Below are 13,693 nucleotides of genomic sequence, written 5' to 3'. Positions count from 1 at the left end.
AACTGCAGACAAAATTTGAAATTGTAGGAGGAGGTGGAGGAGGGAGGAGAGAGATTACGAGCATCTGAGCTGAGTTGTAGAGGCCGTGCTCCATGAGAGTGGCGATTTGATCCTTGGGGACCTCCATTTCTGGGAGCGAAAGTGGGTGAAATTTGAAAGATTTTGCTTCCGATGCTGATTTATGGACCAATAGGCGTCAGTGTCTCTGAACGGAAGCTAAACCCGCTCTCAACAAGCACCGTGCCAAATTGTGAGAACGACTTGCTCGATGGAACCCACTGTTCCATTTCGATCTAATAATAATACAATGTTGTTTTTAGTAAGTTTTTATATGTTATATTGCGTTATTAAACCAAAATGTTACATGCATGTCAAAACGAGTGTTCCATGAGTGTTACTCTCGTCTATTTAGTGATTATTTAATGATTATCTTGATTGAGAACCCAACATTAAAATTCTTGAACCACAACAAATAGCTCAGCGGTAAGAGTGAAAACTACGGCTCTCTGATAAACAACAAAATATGGAAATTCCTCACAACCTCTCCGGACTCGAAAATAACGAATAACTATGACTTGTTACCAATTGTTCTCCTCTTTAAAGAAAAACAATAATAAAAAAAAAGGGAACATAAAAATCTCGCTCTATTTTTGGCAATTTGGTCATCTCTCGACACTAGGCAACATGACATTTTTATAACTTGCACCATGGCAAGCAACGAAACGCCGAATGTACCCTCAGGCTTTAAAGTCAGAAAAATTTATATTGAACTTGCGTCTATGATCTCACATTTAGTCTGAGCATTCCAATCAACAATTTGCTATACTTGTTATTTTACATCTCACATTGACTTACACAATTCAAAGCAATTCATTTCGTTACACACAAAGCTCGAAAACAAGAAAAAAAAACAAAAGAACGAAAAAACCTCTAAATTTGTTAGTAAAGCCGGGGGCAAACTTTTGAGTCCGCGGAGTGTATTTACGATTCTTCTTCTGGTTCCTCTTCTTCTTGGAGCAGATTTTCTCTATTGTCATGCGCCCAGAAACCGCGCACATCAATGAGCATGCTCGCAACAGTGCCGCCTTGTTTGCAAGCTAGTAAATCAGCCAAGGTAATCCGCAGTGGATCGGCTGGTTTAACCATGTCCCATATTTCGTCCCTTACATCCTCAATACACAGTTCATAGTTTCCGCCCTCAATCCATTTCTGATGTACATCCCTGTTTCATAAAACCACAAAATAAGATATTTTGACTGACAAAACATAGTAAGGAATCAGTGCTGAAGCAAAGGACACTGAAATCTTATAGTTCGTTGAGTTCATTAGTGATGTTCATGTCTCTGATAATCTGAGACTTGCAGATGTATTGCTCAAGTACTGCAAGCAGGAAAATACTAGAGAGGTTTTTCTGTAGGAAGTTTGTATCAGGTAACATCCCAGCTTTCGGATGCTCCTCTTCTTTACTTCCATATTTGGCTCTGTTTGGTGTTACAGAACATTGCGAAAAGGCAATACTCACGTTTTGCACGAGCAGCCAAGCAAAGAACAGAACAAAATTTGACAACAGTAAGTTCTACCACCAAATAAAGTTTTCCTTTTCTTTTGGGTTTCTGATAAGTCTCCCACAAACAAGTCATAAACAGAAGGATATTTACCTGAAAAGAGAGTGTATATCAGCTGTTGTAAGGTAACCCCTTCCCTGAAGATCAAGACATCGAAATAAATATGTTAACCCCTCTGGAGTGTCTTTGTTTTCTAAGGCCAGGACAAAGTCCAGAAAACTATCGAAGTCCATTTCCCTAGAACTTCCGCCACTTTTTCCACGCCGTACATGCTCGTCAAACACTGTTGAGGGCATATCAAATGCAAAGCATGAATAAACGAGTCTAAAAAGGTAAATACAAAATGTATGATAACATATCAGATGGGGGCATCCTCAGAAATAGAATTCCATACTGATTTCTTAGCATTTTTAAGTAAATGAATGTACGCAGTACAAACAATGGATTCAAATTTTCTAGGCATACCTCTTTCAATGATAATTTCAGTCAATGTCCCATCTGCATATTCTCGAAGTTCCTGCTTGCTCAATGATCCACTCGAATCTTTATCAAGAGCAATGAACATGTCTACAGAAAGCACGTGGTTGCAATCACCAACAGAATTACAGTAGAGTTAAAGTTTTCAAATATAATAATTGCATTTATCTTGAGATTGAGAGTACAGATTACATACTAATCCTAGGACTTAATTGACTTCGAGACTCAAGAATATGAAGCGAAATCAAGACAAGGTAATGGCAATCAAGCCAAAGCCAAGACTGCAGATAATCACCTCACTCTAGAATGGAAGCCTCATAATACAATTGAACTCATAATACAGTTTAACAGCAGCACAAACATGCCACATGTAGAGGACAGCCCATAGCAAAAAAGGAATGACAAGGGAACCCGGAGACATGGAATGAAAGTATAGATGTGAAAAGTACCCACCGCATATGCGCTGGGCGGATGTCAAGGAGAACCAGTTTTCAGCTTGCTCATTGTCAGTGACTTCTTCCTCAGTTTCCTAATAATAAAGTTCAGGACATACAGTTAGCAGAAGATCAGAATTTACTGGATGTTTTATTGACATAATTAATTACTCTGCAGAATATATACCTAATAAAGATGAGCAATTTATAACATAGCAAGTTTTTCACAAATTCTTTCACAGCCTACCTGGTGCAGTTCCATTAGTTCCTGGAGACAATTACTCAATAACACCTTCTTTATGCAGGCTTTTCCTGTGTGAACAAATTTAATTTAATTTTTTTCAACAATTAAATAAAGAATTTTAAATCTGGTTTTTTCTAAAGTTAAAGCATCCAACCCAAAACCAATTGGCAATGAGTGGAGAGGCTTGCATTTTATATTTTGCAACTTTGGCATACCTCGTCTATGAGGGTCACAAAAGAAGAAGAACTTCTGTGCAGCTATGCGGCAATACATATTAACAAAGCCTGAAGGCATGTCCCGTAATTGCGCTAGATTAGGTATAAGGCCTCGTATATAGGCCTCCATTTCCTGAAGAAAGAACAAAATCATTACAATTATAAGAAAAGATGGCAAAAGATAATGCATCATTGATTTATCAAATATCATACAGAAAAATGAGGTAGCTAAAGTACACGTCTCAAAATTCAAATATAAGTTATATAACACTTAGATGCTGAAAATTTGCAACAAGTTCATACATGAGGCTGAAGAAAACCATCAGAATCCTCGTCAAGTTCGCTCATGTCAATTCTAGCTTGAGTAAGTGAAACCTGGAAGTAGTCATATAATGCATAATTTCAATTCTTCAAAAGGATGCAAGAAAAAGCCTGGTGGAATTAATTATCAATTATACCCACCGTTCTCATCACATAAAGGTAAAAGGGCAGAATGGCAATTCTTCCTTGTTCATCTTTCTCAAATTTCATGAAATTTGAAGGGCTGAAAAAGCGACGACATTTAGGCCCTATCTGCTCCGTACATACAGAGGCAATGTGGCAAAAGTCTTCATAGTTCATCTACACGATGATAAATCAGGGAACTTATTAGCATTAGTTAGATACCTAACTACGCAATAAAAAATTTATAATTATTCAAAGCTATAAATTGAAGTGCAGATAATAATGTAATGGAAGTAGATGAGATGCCGTAATACTATTCTTCAAAGATTTTGATACAACATCAAAATGTTAGTGTGAAACCCATAAGAGATATTTATAACATATGGCAAAGGTTTACAACAACAACAACAACAACAAAGCCTTTTCCCACTAAGTGGGGTCGGCTATATGAATCCTAGAACGCCATTGCGCTCGGTTTTGTGTCATGCCCTCCGTTAGATCCAAGTACTCTAAGTCTTTTCTTAGAGTCTCTTCCAAAGTTTTCCTAAGTCTTCCTCTACCCCTTCGGCCCTGAACCTCTGTCCCGTAGTCACATCTTCGAACCGGAGCGTCAGTCGGCCTTCTTTGCACATGTCCAAATCACCAGAGCCGATTTTCTCTCATCTTTCCTACAATTTCGGCTACTCCTACTTTACCTCGGATATCCTCATTCCCAATCTTATCCTTTCTCGTGTGCCCACACATCCCACGAAGCATCCTCATCTCCGCTACACCCATTTTGTGTACGTGTTGATGCTTCACCACCCAACATTCTCTGCCATACAACATCGCTGGCCTTATTGCCGTCCTATAAAATTTTCCCTTGAGCTTCAGTGGCCTACGACGGTCACACAACACGCCGGATGCACTCTTTCCATCCAGCTCGTATTCTATGGTTGAGATCTCCATCTAATTCTCCGTTCTCTTGCAAGATAGATCCTAGGTAACGAAAACGGTCGCTTTTTGTGATCTTCGCTAGATTGCTCCGGTCATTAGTGTGGATAAGTATATAAATGGATAGAGATAGGAAAGCAAACACAAGATGTACGTGGTTCACCCAGATTGGCTACGCCCACGGAATAGAAGAGTTCTCATTAATTGTGAAGGGTTTACACAAGTACATAGGTTCAAGCTCTCCTTTAGTGAGTACGAGTGAATGATTTAGTACAAATGACATTAGGAAATATTGTGGGATAATGATCTCGTAATCACGAAACTTCTAAGTATCGGAGTGTGGTGTCGTCTTGACTTGCCTTATCTGTCTCATAGGTAGATGTGGCATCTTCTCTGGAAGTACTCTTCCTCCATCCAGGGGTGGTATCTTTAACTGGTGGAGATGCACAAGGTAATGTATCAATTTCACTTGAAGCTTACTTGTAGTTTCAGGCTTGGTCAAGCGCGATACAAACCATGTAGTAGGAGTCCCCCAAGTCGCCGAGCTAGGGGGTCTGCTGAAAGAGGTGACAGACAAGGTAAGCAATCAGAGCTCCGACTGATTGTTCACCTTCTCCCCATCTTGCAGCAGCATGAAGGATAAAGAGAAGAAAAATGAGAAGAGATGATATGAGATACTTTTGCTTTTGAAGAAGTAACTTTCCACAGGCTTATTCTTGAACTGAGCTGGAGGGTTTTCTGGTTTCCTCCAGAGTATAAGGCCGACTGAAGAATTTGAGGGTCAAAACAAGTCCATCAAATCTAGAGTACGTTCCACCCTGCTGATATGGGATACTTTTGCTTTTGACAAAGTAATGGATGTATCGGCACGTGTGCTGTTACGCTTGTCTCCACATGCTTCCTTGTATCCTTCGCACTTGCCCTATCTGTTCCTCAAGCAGATGCGGAATCTTCCCTGGAAACATAAGATGATGAAGATGAGTACTCGAGAGCAATGCCAGGTAAGTAATCAGGTAAGGGGTTCCAGGCAGTCAATTCCTGGCTGGAAGCTTGATTCCAAGTACTGACTGATTGCTCTCTTTCTCCTTGTCTTGCAGGTAAAAACAAGGCCAAAAGAAAAAACAGGGAAAAAGCATGATATGAGATACTCTTGCTTTTAACCCTGATGATATGAGATATTCTTGCTCTAGTATAGCTTGTTTGCAGAGGTATTATCGGGGGGAAAGAAAGCTGAATATTTCGAAAGGCTTTGTTGGGAGTGCCCTCTCAGATATGATGAAGGGTTGAGCATTTTTGCAGGTCTGCCTGTCCGTTGGGGATGGAGGTCGACATATATAGGAGTCTCCCTAACAACAAGTAGTAATGCTATTCCTTTACCCTGCTTGGTCATAGCACGGTAGTGGGAGCTGCCAGTTTCACATGTTTTAACTCTGTCAGAGCACTTTGAAAAAGTGGTCTGTGGTATCTGGCTCTCGAGATTCGGAGAACGATGCCTCTTCGATTTTTGAGAAAGCAATCATGCTGGGGGTCTGACTCTCGAGATTCGGAGAGCAGTGTCTCTTCGATTTTTGAGGAAGTAATCATGTTGGGAGTCTGGCTCTCGAGATTCGGAAGGCGGTGCCTCTTCGATTTTGGAGCAAGCAATCTTGTTGGGAGTGTTGTCTCGAATGTGAGTAAAGGTTGGACATGTTTGCTAGTCTACCTTGCCACGAAGCACAAAGGTTGACACACAGGGACTTTCCAATTATCCAGCAATGGTACTGTTCCTTTACCCTCTCTTCGATTTTGAGAAAGTAGTCATGTTGGGAGTCTGGCTCTCGAGATTCGGAAGACGGTGCCTCTTCGATTTTGGAGCAAGCAATCTTGTTGGGACTGTTTTCTCGAATGTGAGTAAAGGTTGGGCATGTTTGCTAGTCTACCTTGCCACGAAGCACAGAGGTTGACACACAGGGACTTTCCAATTATCCAGCAGTGGTACTGTTCCTTTACCCTTGTGGGTAATAATATGGTAGCTAGACCTTCAAAATTTATGTGTCTAAACTTTGTTAGTGCTGTTTCTTTGCTATTCTTTTACCTTTCTTGGTCAGAGCGATGTAGTGGGAGCTGCAAGCTTCACGTGCTCAACTTTGGCAGAGAACTTTGGCAAAGTGATCTGTGGTACCCATGAGTTATTGTTGCGTGTGGGAAGTGGGTGATTGAACAGTAAGATTCATGTGCTTTCTACTTCACCAGAAGTCTTCGACAAAATGCCCATAATTTCTGCAAAGCTGAGTGTGCGTGTGACAGGTGCTGACAAGGCTAGAAAAGTAGGTGCCTCTTCGATTTCTGAGATCGGCCCTCGTGGTCTCTGAGCAGCCCAGCTTTTGAGAAAGCGAGCGCCTCTTCGATTGATTCGGAGAACGGTGCCTCACCGATTTTTGAGAAAGCAATCATGCTGGGGGTCTGGCTCTCGAGATTCGGGGAGCAGTGTCTCTTCGATTTTTGAGAAAGTAATCATGTTGGGAGAGTGGCTCTTGAGATTCGGAGGGTGGTGCCTCTTCGATTTTGGAGCAAGCAATCTTGTTGGGAGTGTTTTCTCGAATGTGAGTAAAGGTTGGGCATGTTTGCTAGTCTACCTTGCCACGAAGCACAGAGGTTGACACACAGGGACTTTCCAATTATCCAGCAATGGTACTGTTCCTTTACCCGCTCTTCGATTTTTAAGAAAGTAGTCATGTTAGGAGTCTGGCTCTTTAGATTCGGAGGACGGTGCCTCTTCGATTTTGGAGCAAGCAATCTTATTGGGAGTGTTTTCTCGAATGTGAGTAAAGGTTGGGCATGTTTGCTAGTCTACCTTGCCACGAAGCACAGAGGTTGACATACATGGACTTTCCAATTATCCAGCAGTGGTACTGTTCCTTTACCCTTGTGGGTAATAATATGGTAGCTAGACCTTCAAAATTTATGGGTCTAAACTTTGTTAGTGCTGTTTCTTTGCTATTCTTTTACCCTTCTTGGTCAGAGCGATGTAGTGGGAGCTGCAAGCTTCACGTGCTCAACTTTGGCAGAGAACTTTGGCAAAGTTATCTGTGGTACCCATGAGCTATTGTTGCGTGTGGGAAGTGGGTGATTGAACAGTAAGATTCATGTGTTTTCTACTTCCCCAGAAGTCTTTGACAGAATGCCCATAATTTCCGCAAAGCTGAGTGTGCGTGTGACAGGTGCTGACAAGGCTGGAAAAGTAGGTGCCTCTTCGATTTCTGAGATCGGCCCTCGTGGTCTCTAGGGAGCCCAGCTTTTGAGAAAGCGAGCGCCTCTTCGATTTCTGAGATCGGCCTTCGTGGTCTTTGAGCAGCCCAACTTTTGAGAAAGCAAACGGCTCTTCGATTTCTGAGATCAACCCTCGTGATCTCTAAGCAGCCCAACTTTTGAGAAAGCAAACGCCTCTTCGATTTCTGAGCAGGCGCCTCTTTGATTTCTGAAGCTCCGTCGAGTGCAGATTTTTATAGAGGCTGGCATTAAGTTCCAAAGCACACTTGAATCTCCACCAGTAGAAGCTTCATTCTTGCACTTCTAATATCTTGATTTGTCCGACCTCTTCTCTCTTCAACACCTTTGAAAATGTCTGGCCCCTCCGACCGTCGTTTTGACTTGAACCTTGTTGAAGAGGCAACCCCGCCTTCTCCAGACAACATATGGCGCCCATCCTTCGTCTCCCAAACTGGTCCTCTTACCGTTGGGGATTCCGTGATGAAGAATGATATGACCACTGCGGTGGTGGCCAGGAACCTTCTCACTCCCAAAGATAACAGACTACTTTCCAAACGGTCTGATGAGTTAGCTGTTAAGGATTCGCTGGCTCTCAGTGTTCAGTGTGCAGGTTCTGTGTCTAATATGGCCCAACGCCTATTTGCTCGAACCCGCCAAGTTGAATCATTGGCGGCTGAAGTGATGAGTCTCAAACAGGAGATTAGAGGGCTCAAGCATGAGAATAAACAGTTGCACCGGCTCGCACATGACTATGCTACAAACATGAAGAGGAAGCTTGACCAGATGAAGGAAACTGATGGTCAGGTTTTACTTGATCATCAGAGATTTGTGGGTTTGTTCCAAAGGCATTTATTGCCTTCGTCTTCTGGAACTGTACCGCGTAATGAAGCTCCAAATGATCAACCTCTGATGCCTCCTCCTCCTAGGGTTCTGTCCAGTACTGAGGCTCCAAATGATCCCCCTCCGGTGCCTTCTCTTTCTGGGGCTCTACCGACTGCTGAGACTTCTCCTAAGCAACCTTTGTGAAGGCTCCCTCTTGTGTGTTTATTTTGACTCATGTATATGTACATATTTGTAGCTTATCGGGGATATCAATAAATAAGCTTTCCTTCATTTCAACGTATTGTGTTAAATACACCAAAGCCTTCTTCGCTAAGTTCTTTGAATTTTCTTTTGTTGAAGCTTGTATGTTGAAGCTTTCTGAGTGGAGCATGTAGGTTGGGGTAGTGTTCCCTTAATTTCCCGAGTGAGGAAAACTTCTTGGTTGGAGACTTGGAAAATCCAAGTCACTGAGTGGGATCGGCTATATGAATCTTAGAACGCCATTGTGCTCGATCCTGTGTCATGTCCTTCGTTAGATCCAAGTACTCTAAGTCTTTTCTTAGAGTCTCTTCCAAAGTTTTCCTAGGTCTTCCTCTACCCCTTCGGCCCTGAACCTCTGTCCCATAGTCGCATCTTCTAATCGGAGCGTCAGTAGGCCTTCTTTGCACATGTCCAAACCACCGTAACCGATTTTCTCTCATCTTTCCTTCAATTTCGGCTACTCCTAATTTACCCCGGATATCCTCATTCCTAATCTTATCCTTTCTCGTGTGCCCACACATCCAACGAAGCATCCTCATCTCCGCTACACCCATTTTGTGTACGTGTTGATGTTTCACCGCCCAACATTCTGTGCCATACAGCATCGCCGGCCTTATTGCCGTCCTATAAAATTTTCCCTTGAGCTTCAGTGGCATACGGCGGTCACACAACACGCCGGATGCACTCTTCCACTTCATCCATCCAGCTTGTATTCTATGGTTGAGATCTCCATCTAATTCTCCGTTCTTTTGCAAGATAGATCCTAGGTAACGAAAACGGTCGCTCTTTGGTATTTCTTGATCTCCGATCCTCACCCCTAACTCGTTTTGGCCTCCATTTGCACTGAACTTGCACTCCATATATTCTGTCTTTGATCGGCTTAGGCGAAGACCTTTAGATTCCAACACTTCTCTCCAAAGGTTAAGCTTTGCATTTACCCCTTCCTGAGTTTCATCTATCAACACTATATCGTCTGCGAAAAGCATACACCAAGGAATATCATCTTGAATATGTCTTGTTAACTCATCCATTACCAACGCAAAAAGGTAAGGACTTAAGGATGAGCCTTGATGTAATCCTACAGTTATGGGAAAGCTTTCGGTTTGTCCTTCATGAGTTCTTACGGCAGTCTTTGCTCCTTCATACATATCCTTTATAGCTTGGATATATGCTACTCGTACTCCTTTCTTCTCTAAAATCCTCCAAAGAATGTCTCTTGGGACCCTATCATACGCTTTTTCCAAATCTATAAAGACCATGTGTAAATCCTTTTTCCCATCTCTATATCTTTCCATCAATCTTCGTAAGAGATAGATTGCCTCCATGGTTGAGCGCCCTGGCATGAACCCGAATTGGTTGTCCGAAACCCGTGTCTCTTGCCTCAATCTATGCTCAATGACTCTCTCCCAGAGCTTCATTGTATGACTCATTAGCTTAATACCCCTATAGTTCATGCAATTTTGTACGTCGCCCTTATTCTTGTAGATAGGCACCAAAGTGCTCGTTCGCCACTCATTTGGCATCTTCTTCGTTTTCAAAATCCTATTGAAAAGGTCAGTGAGCCATGTTATACCTGTCTCTCCCAAAACTTTCCACACTTCGATTGGTATATCGTCTGGGCCTATTGCTTTTCTATGCTTCATCTTCTTCAAAGCTACAACCACTTCTTCCTTCCGGATTCGACGATAAAAGGAGTAGTTTCTACACTCTTCTGAGTTACTCAACTCCCCTAAAGAAGCACTCCTTTCATGTCCTTCATTGAAAAGATTATGAAAATAACCTCTCCATCTGTCTTTAACCGCGTTCTCTGTAGCAAGAACCTTTCCATCCTCATCCTTGATGCACCTCACTTGGTTTAGGTCCCTTGTCTTCTTTTCCCTTGCTCTAGCTAGTTTATAGATATCCAACTCTCCTTCTTTGGTATCTAGTCGTTTATACATATCGTCGTAAGCCGCTAACTTAGCTTCTCTGACAGCTTTCTTCGCCTCTTGCTTCGCTTTTCTATACCTTTCACCATTTTCATCGGTCCTCTCCTTGTATAAGGCTTTACAACATTCCTTCTTAGCCTTCACCTTTGTTTGTACCTCCTCATTCCACCACCAAGATTCCTTTTGGTGTGGGGCAAAGCCCTTGGACTCTCCTAATACCTCTTTTGCTACTTTTCGGATACAACTAGCCATGGAATCCCACATTTGGCTAGCTTCCCCCTCTCTATCCCACACACATTGGGTGATTACCTTCTCTTTGAAAATGGCTTGTTTTTCTTCTTTTAGATTCCACCATCTAGTTCTTGGGCACTTCCAAGTCTTGTTCTTTTGTCTTACTCTTTTGATATGTACATCCATCACCAACAAGCGATGTTGATTAGCCACGCTCTCTCCTGGTATAACTTTGCAATCCTTACAAGTTATACGATCCCCTTTCCTCATTAGAAGAAAATCTATTTGTGTTTTTGACGACCCACTCTTGTAGGTGATCACATGTTCTTCTCTCTTCTTAAAGAAGGTGTTGGCTAAGAAGAGATCATATGCCATTGCAAAATCCAAGATAGCTTCCCCATCCTCGTTTCTCTCCCCAAAACCATGGCCACCATGAAAACCTCCATAGTTGCCTGTCTCCCTGCCCACGTGTCCATTTAAATCTCCTCCTATAAATAACTTCTCCGTCTGAGCAATTCCTTGCACCAAGTCTCCAAGATCTTCCCAAAATTTCTCCTTCGAACTCGTATCCAACCCTACTTGAGGTGCGTACGCACTAATCACATTGATAAGTTCTTGTCCTATTACAATCTTGATTGCCATGATTCTATCTCCTACCCTCTTGATATCTACAACATCTTGTACCAAGGTCTTGTCCACGATGATGCCAACACCGTTTCTCGTTCTATTTGTGCCCGAATACCAAAGTTTAAACCCTGAGTTTTCTAGATCCTTTGCCTTACTACCAACCCACTTAGTTTCTTGTAGGCACATAATATTTATCCTTCTCCTCACCATAACTTCCACTACTTCCATAGATTTTCCCGTTAAGGTTCCTATATTCCACGTTCCTAAACGCATTTTGCTCTCTTGAACTCTACCCTTCTGTCCTAGATTCTTCACCCTCCCCCGTCTAATAGGATCAAAGTACTTCTTTTGTGTGTCCCGGGTAAAGTTGATAGGAGCATATGCTCCCAAACAACTTTGAGTGGAGTCGTTCGAAAAGAAGTTTCTATGGCCCCCTTGCTCATTTAACACTGCATCCGGGTGCCGATGGAGATACAGCGACCCTTGCTCACTTATCACTGTGCTCGGGCCACACAGCGCGCCACTTACGGGTGACGCCCTAGCTTTAGCGCGATTTTGTTCTGGATTCATTTTCATAAGGATTCGACGTGATCATGGAGTGCCGGCTGTCGACTACCTGACGCCCTCCCCCTCCTCCTTTATCCGGGCTTGGGACCGGCCATGTAAGACATAGGCGGAGTTATATGGCAAAGGTTTAAAGCAGATTAAAATGTTTCAGTTACCACAGACCTTTTCTGCACCAGTTGCATCATCAATCACACAATTTTCCCTTAAGCAAACCCACATAGCATCTAGATCATCCGCATTTAGCAAAAGATCTGATTGCTTCTGCAAAAACAAAGGTAAATGCCACCAATAAAGTCAGATGCTTAGGTAACATAATAAAACAATAATCATCAGGAATGAAAATCCAGATGATTACCTTTAAAAAACGATATTTTGCCAGCCTCTGGACCCTCTGACTAATAGATCCTTCTTCAGGTTTCTGTAAAAATGGAAAGACAGCGCAAAGTCAAAAAGGACCAAGGAAAGAGCACACCAGAAGGGTCAAAACAAAAATGTATTAAAGATTACGAATTTTCCATCATAAATTAGTGCCTTCCTCCTCAGATTCCCAACCATGAACAGAATCATTGAAATACAACAAAAACCCTACTACATGCCTTCTTGTAGAAACTTGGGATTGTGCCAGCTTCAGCACTTTTTTGTTGCTTCTCTTTGAAAATATCAAGCAAGATTCTTTTTGTTTCAAGCTCTACACAGAATAAAATAATACAAAACACTTGATTAAATCTCAGGCAGAGAATATCGGCATGGAGACAGATATGTATGAACTAAATCCACCTCAGTTTCATCAGTGCATGTCTCAGCAATTTAAATAGCAACTGGCAAGGTAGAAACTAAAAACTTGGTTTCTATCTCGAGCGTGCACACTCATAGATGTGCTCATAAAAGCAAATTACAGCGACCCATTATCTACTAAAAACTTGGGGAAGGGGCTAAAGTACTCAATGAACAGGTGCCTCACACTTTCATATTACAGACCAATGAGAGAAAACCAAGCCGAACTCTTCGAAATTTGCTGGCACCCATGACTCATGGGCTCAGTTGAATGTATAATGCATACCTAAATACAACCATTCGTACAATTGCGATAGATTGACACAAGCCCTCAAACTTCAAAAAAATTGAAACTTTAAGAGAGCTTTTCCTTCATATTTGTTCTGTTTCGACGAGCTTATCTCGCTATCACTTGATTCATTAGTTCTTAAGGAAGTTCTAATCACTACGCAAACAGCTTAATAACAGTTGATGATTCCTAAAACAAAGAGGGAAAACATAGAATTACTGACTGCACCCAAAATCCCAAATGTGTAACACATGGTTTTAATCTAAACCCTAATTCCAAAATTTAAAATTCGACACTTGGAAGGATTAGCATGGAAATACCCATGAGGGCTTCGGATCCGAGTCCGGCGCCGGATCCGATGAAGCGGCGGAGATTGCGGACCCAGAGCATGGAGGAGGCGGGAGGGATCTTCCTCTGCGCGGCCTCATGGCCTTCGCCGTCGCTGGACCCACTGTACATTGCTGAACTAGGACCAAGCCGGAGCCCGCGCACGGTTAGAGTCGCTGAACAAAGCCCTAGCTGCCACGGGCATATATAAAAATCTTAGCTTTGAGCTTTGAGCTCCGATCTACCCGGGGAAGTGGCGATATAGAGCAGGAGCCTTTGGGTTTCTTTTTGTTTTTTTAACTTTTT

General features: G+C 42.3%; 2 protein-coding genes, 1 long non-coding RNA gene and 1 other non-coding gene across 4 annotated transcripts in view; 1 reads left to right on the top strand and 3 right to left on the bottom strand.

Annotated features, from left to right (window-relative positions):
* The window catches only part of LOC126606878 (anaphase-promoting complex subunit 7-like), a 15,555-nt gene extending 15,270 nt beyond the window's left edge, over positions 1 to 285 (bottom strand). The window contains exon 1 of the mRNA XM_050274258.1: positions 59 to 285. Coding sequence (XP_050130215.1) covers positions 59 to 127 — 69 coding nt within the window. The 5' untranslated portion in view covers positions 128 to 285. The remainder of the gene's footprint in view (positions 1 to 58) is intronic.
* The window catches only part of LOC126606880 (uncharacterized), a 17,604-nt gene extending 11,043 nt beyond the window's left edge, over positions 1 to 6,561 (top strand). The window contains exon 2 of the long non-coding RNA XR_007617406.1: positions 5,992 to 6,561. This is a non-coding gene — a long non-coding RNA (uncharacterized LOC126606880). The remainder of the gene's footprint in view (positions 1 to 5,991) is intronic.
* Positions 744 to 13,693, bottom strand: LOC126606879 (probable serine/threonine-protein phosphatase 2A regulatory subunit B'' subunit TON2). The gene is made up of 12 exons (XM_050274259.1): positions 13,381 to 13,693; positions 12,594 to 12,685; positions 12,353 to 12,415; positions 12,160 to 12,258; positions 3,398 to 3,556; positions 3,239 to 3,310; positions 2,936 to 3,068; positions 2,724 to 2,788; positions 2,496 to 2,571; positions 2,031 to 2,132; positions 1,659 to 1,848; positions 744 to 1,222 (listed from the first exon to the last, which is right to left on the bottom strand). Exons 1-12 carry the CDS (start codon positions 13,517 to 13,519, stop codon positions 982 to 984), a joined length of 1,431 nt encoding a protein of 476 aa, XP_050130216.1. The 5' UTR covers positions 13,520 to 13,693; the 3' UTR covers positions 744 to 981.
* On the bottom strand, positions 1,336 to 1,459 carry LOC126609470 (small nucleolar RNA snoR104). The gene has a single exon (XR_007618183.1). It is a non-coding gene; the product is annotated as a small nucleolar RNA snoR104 (small nucleolar RNA).

Source organism: Malus sylvestris, chromosome 16, assembly GCF_916048215.2.
Source record: "Malus sylvestris chromosome 16, drMalSylv7.2, whole genome shotgun sequence".
Taxonomy (NCBI): Eukaryota; Viridiplantae; Streptophyta; class Magnoliopsida; order Rosales; family Rosaceae; genus Malus; species Malus sylvestris.
This window is presented reverse-complemented; position numbering and strand designations above follow the sequence as displayed.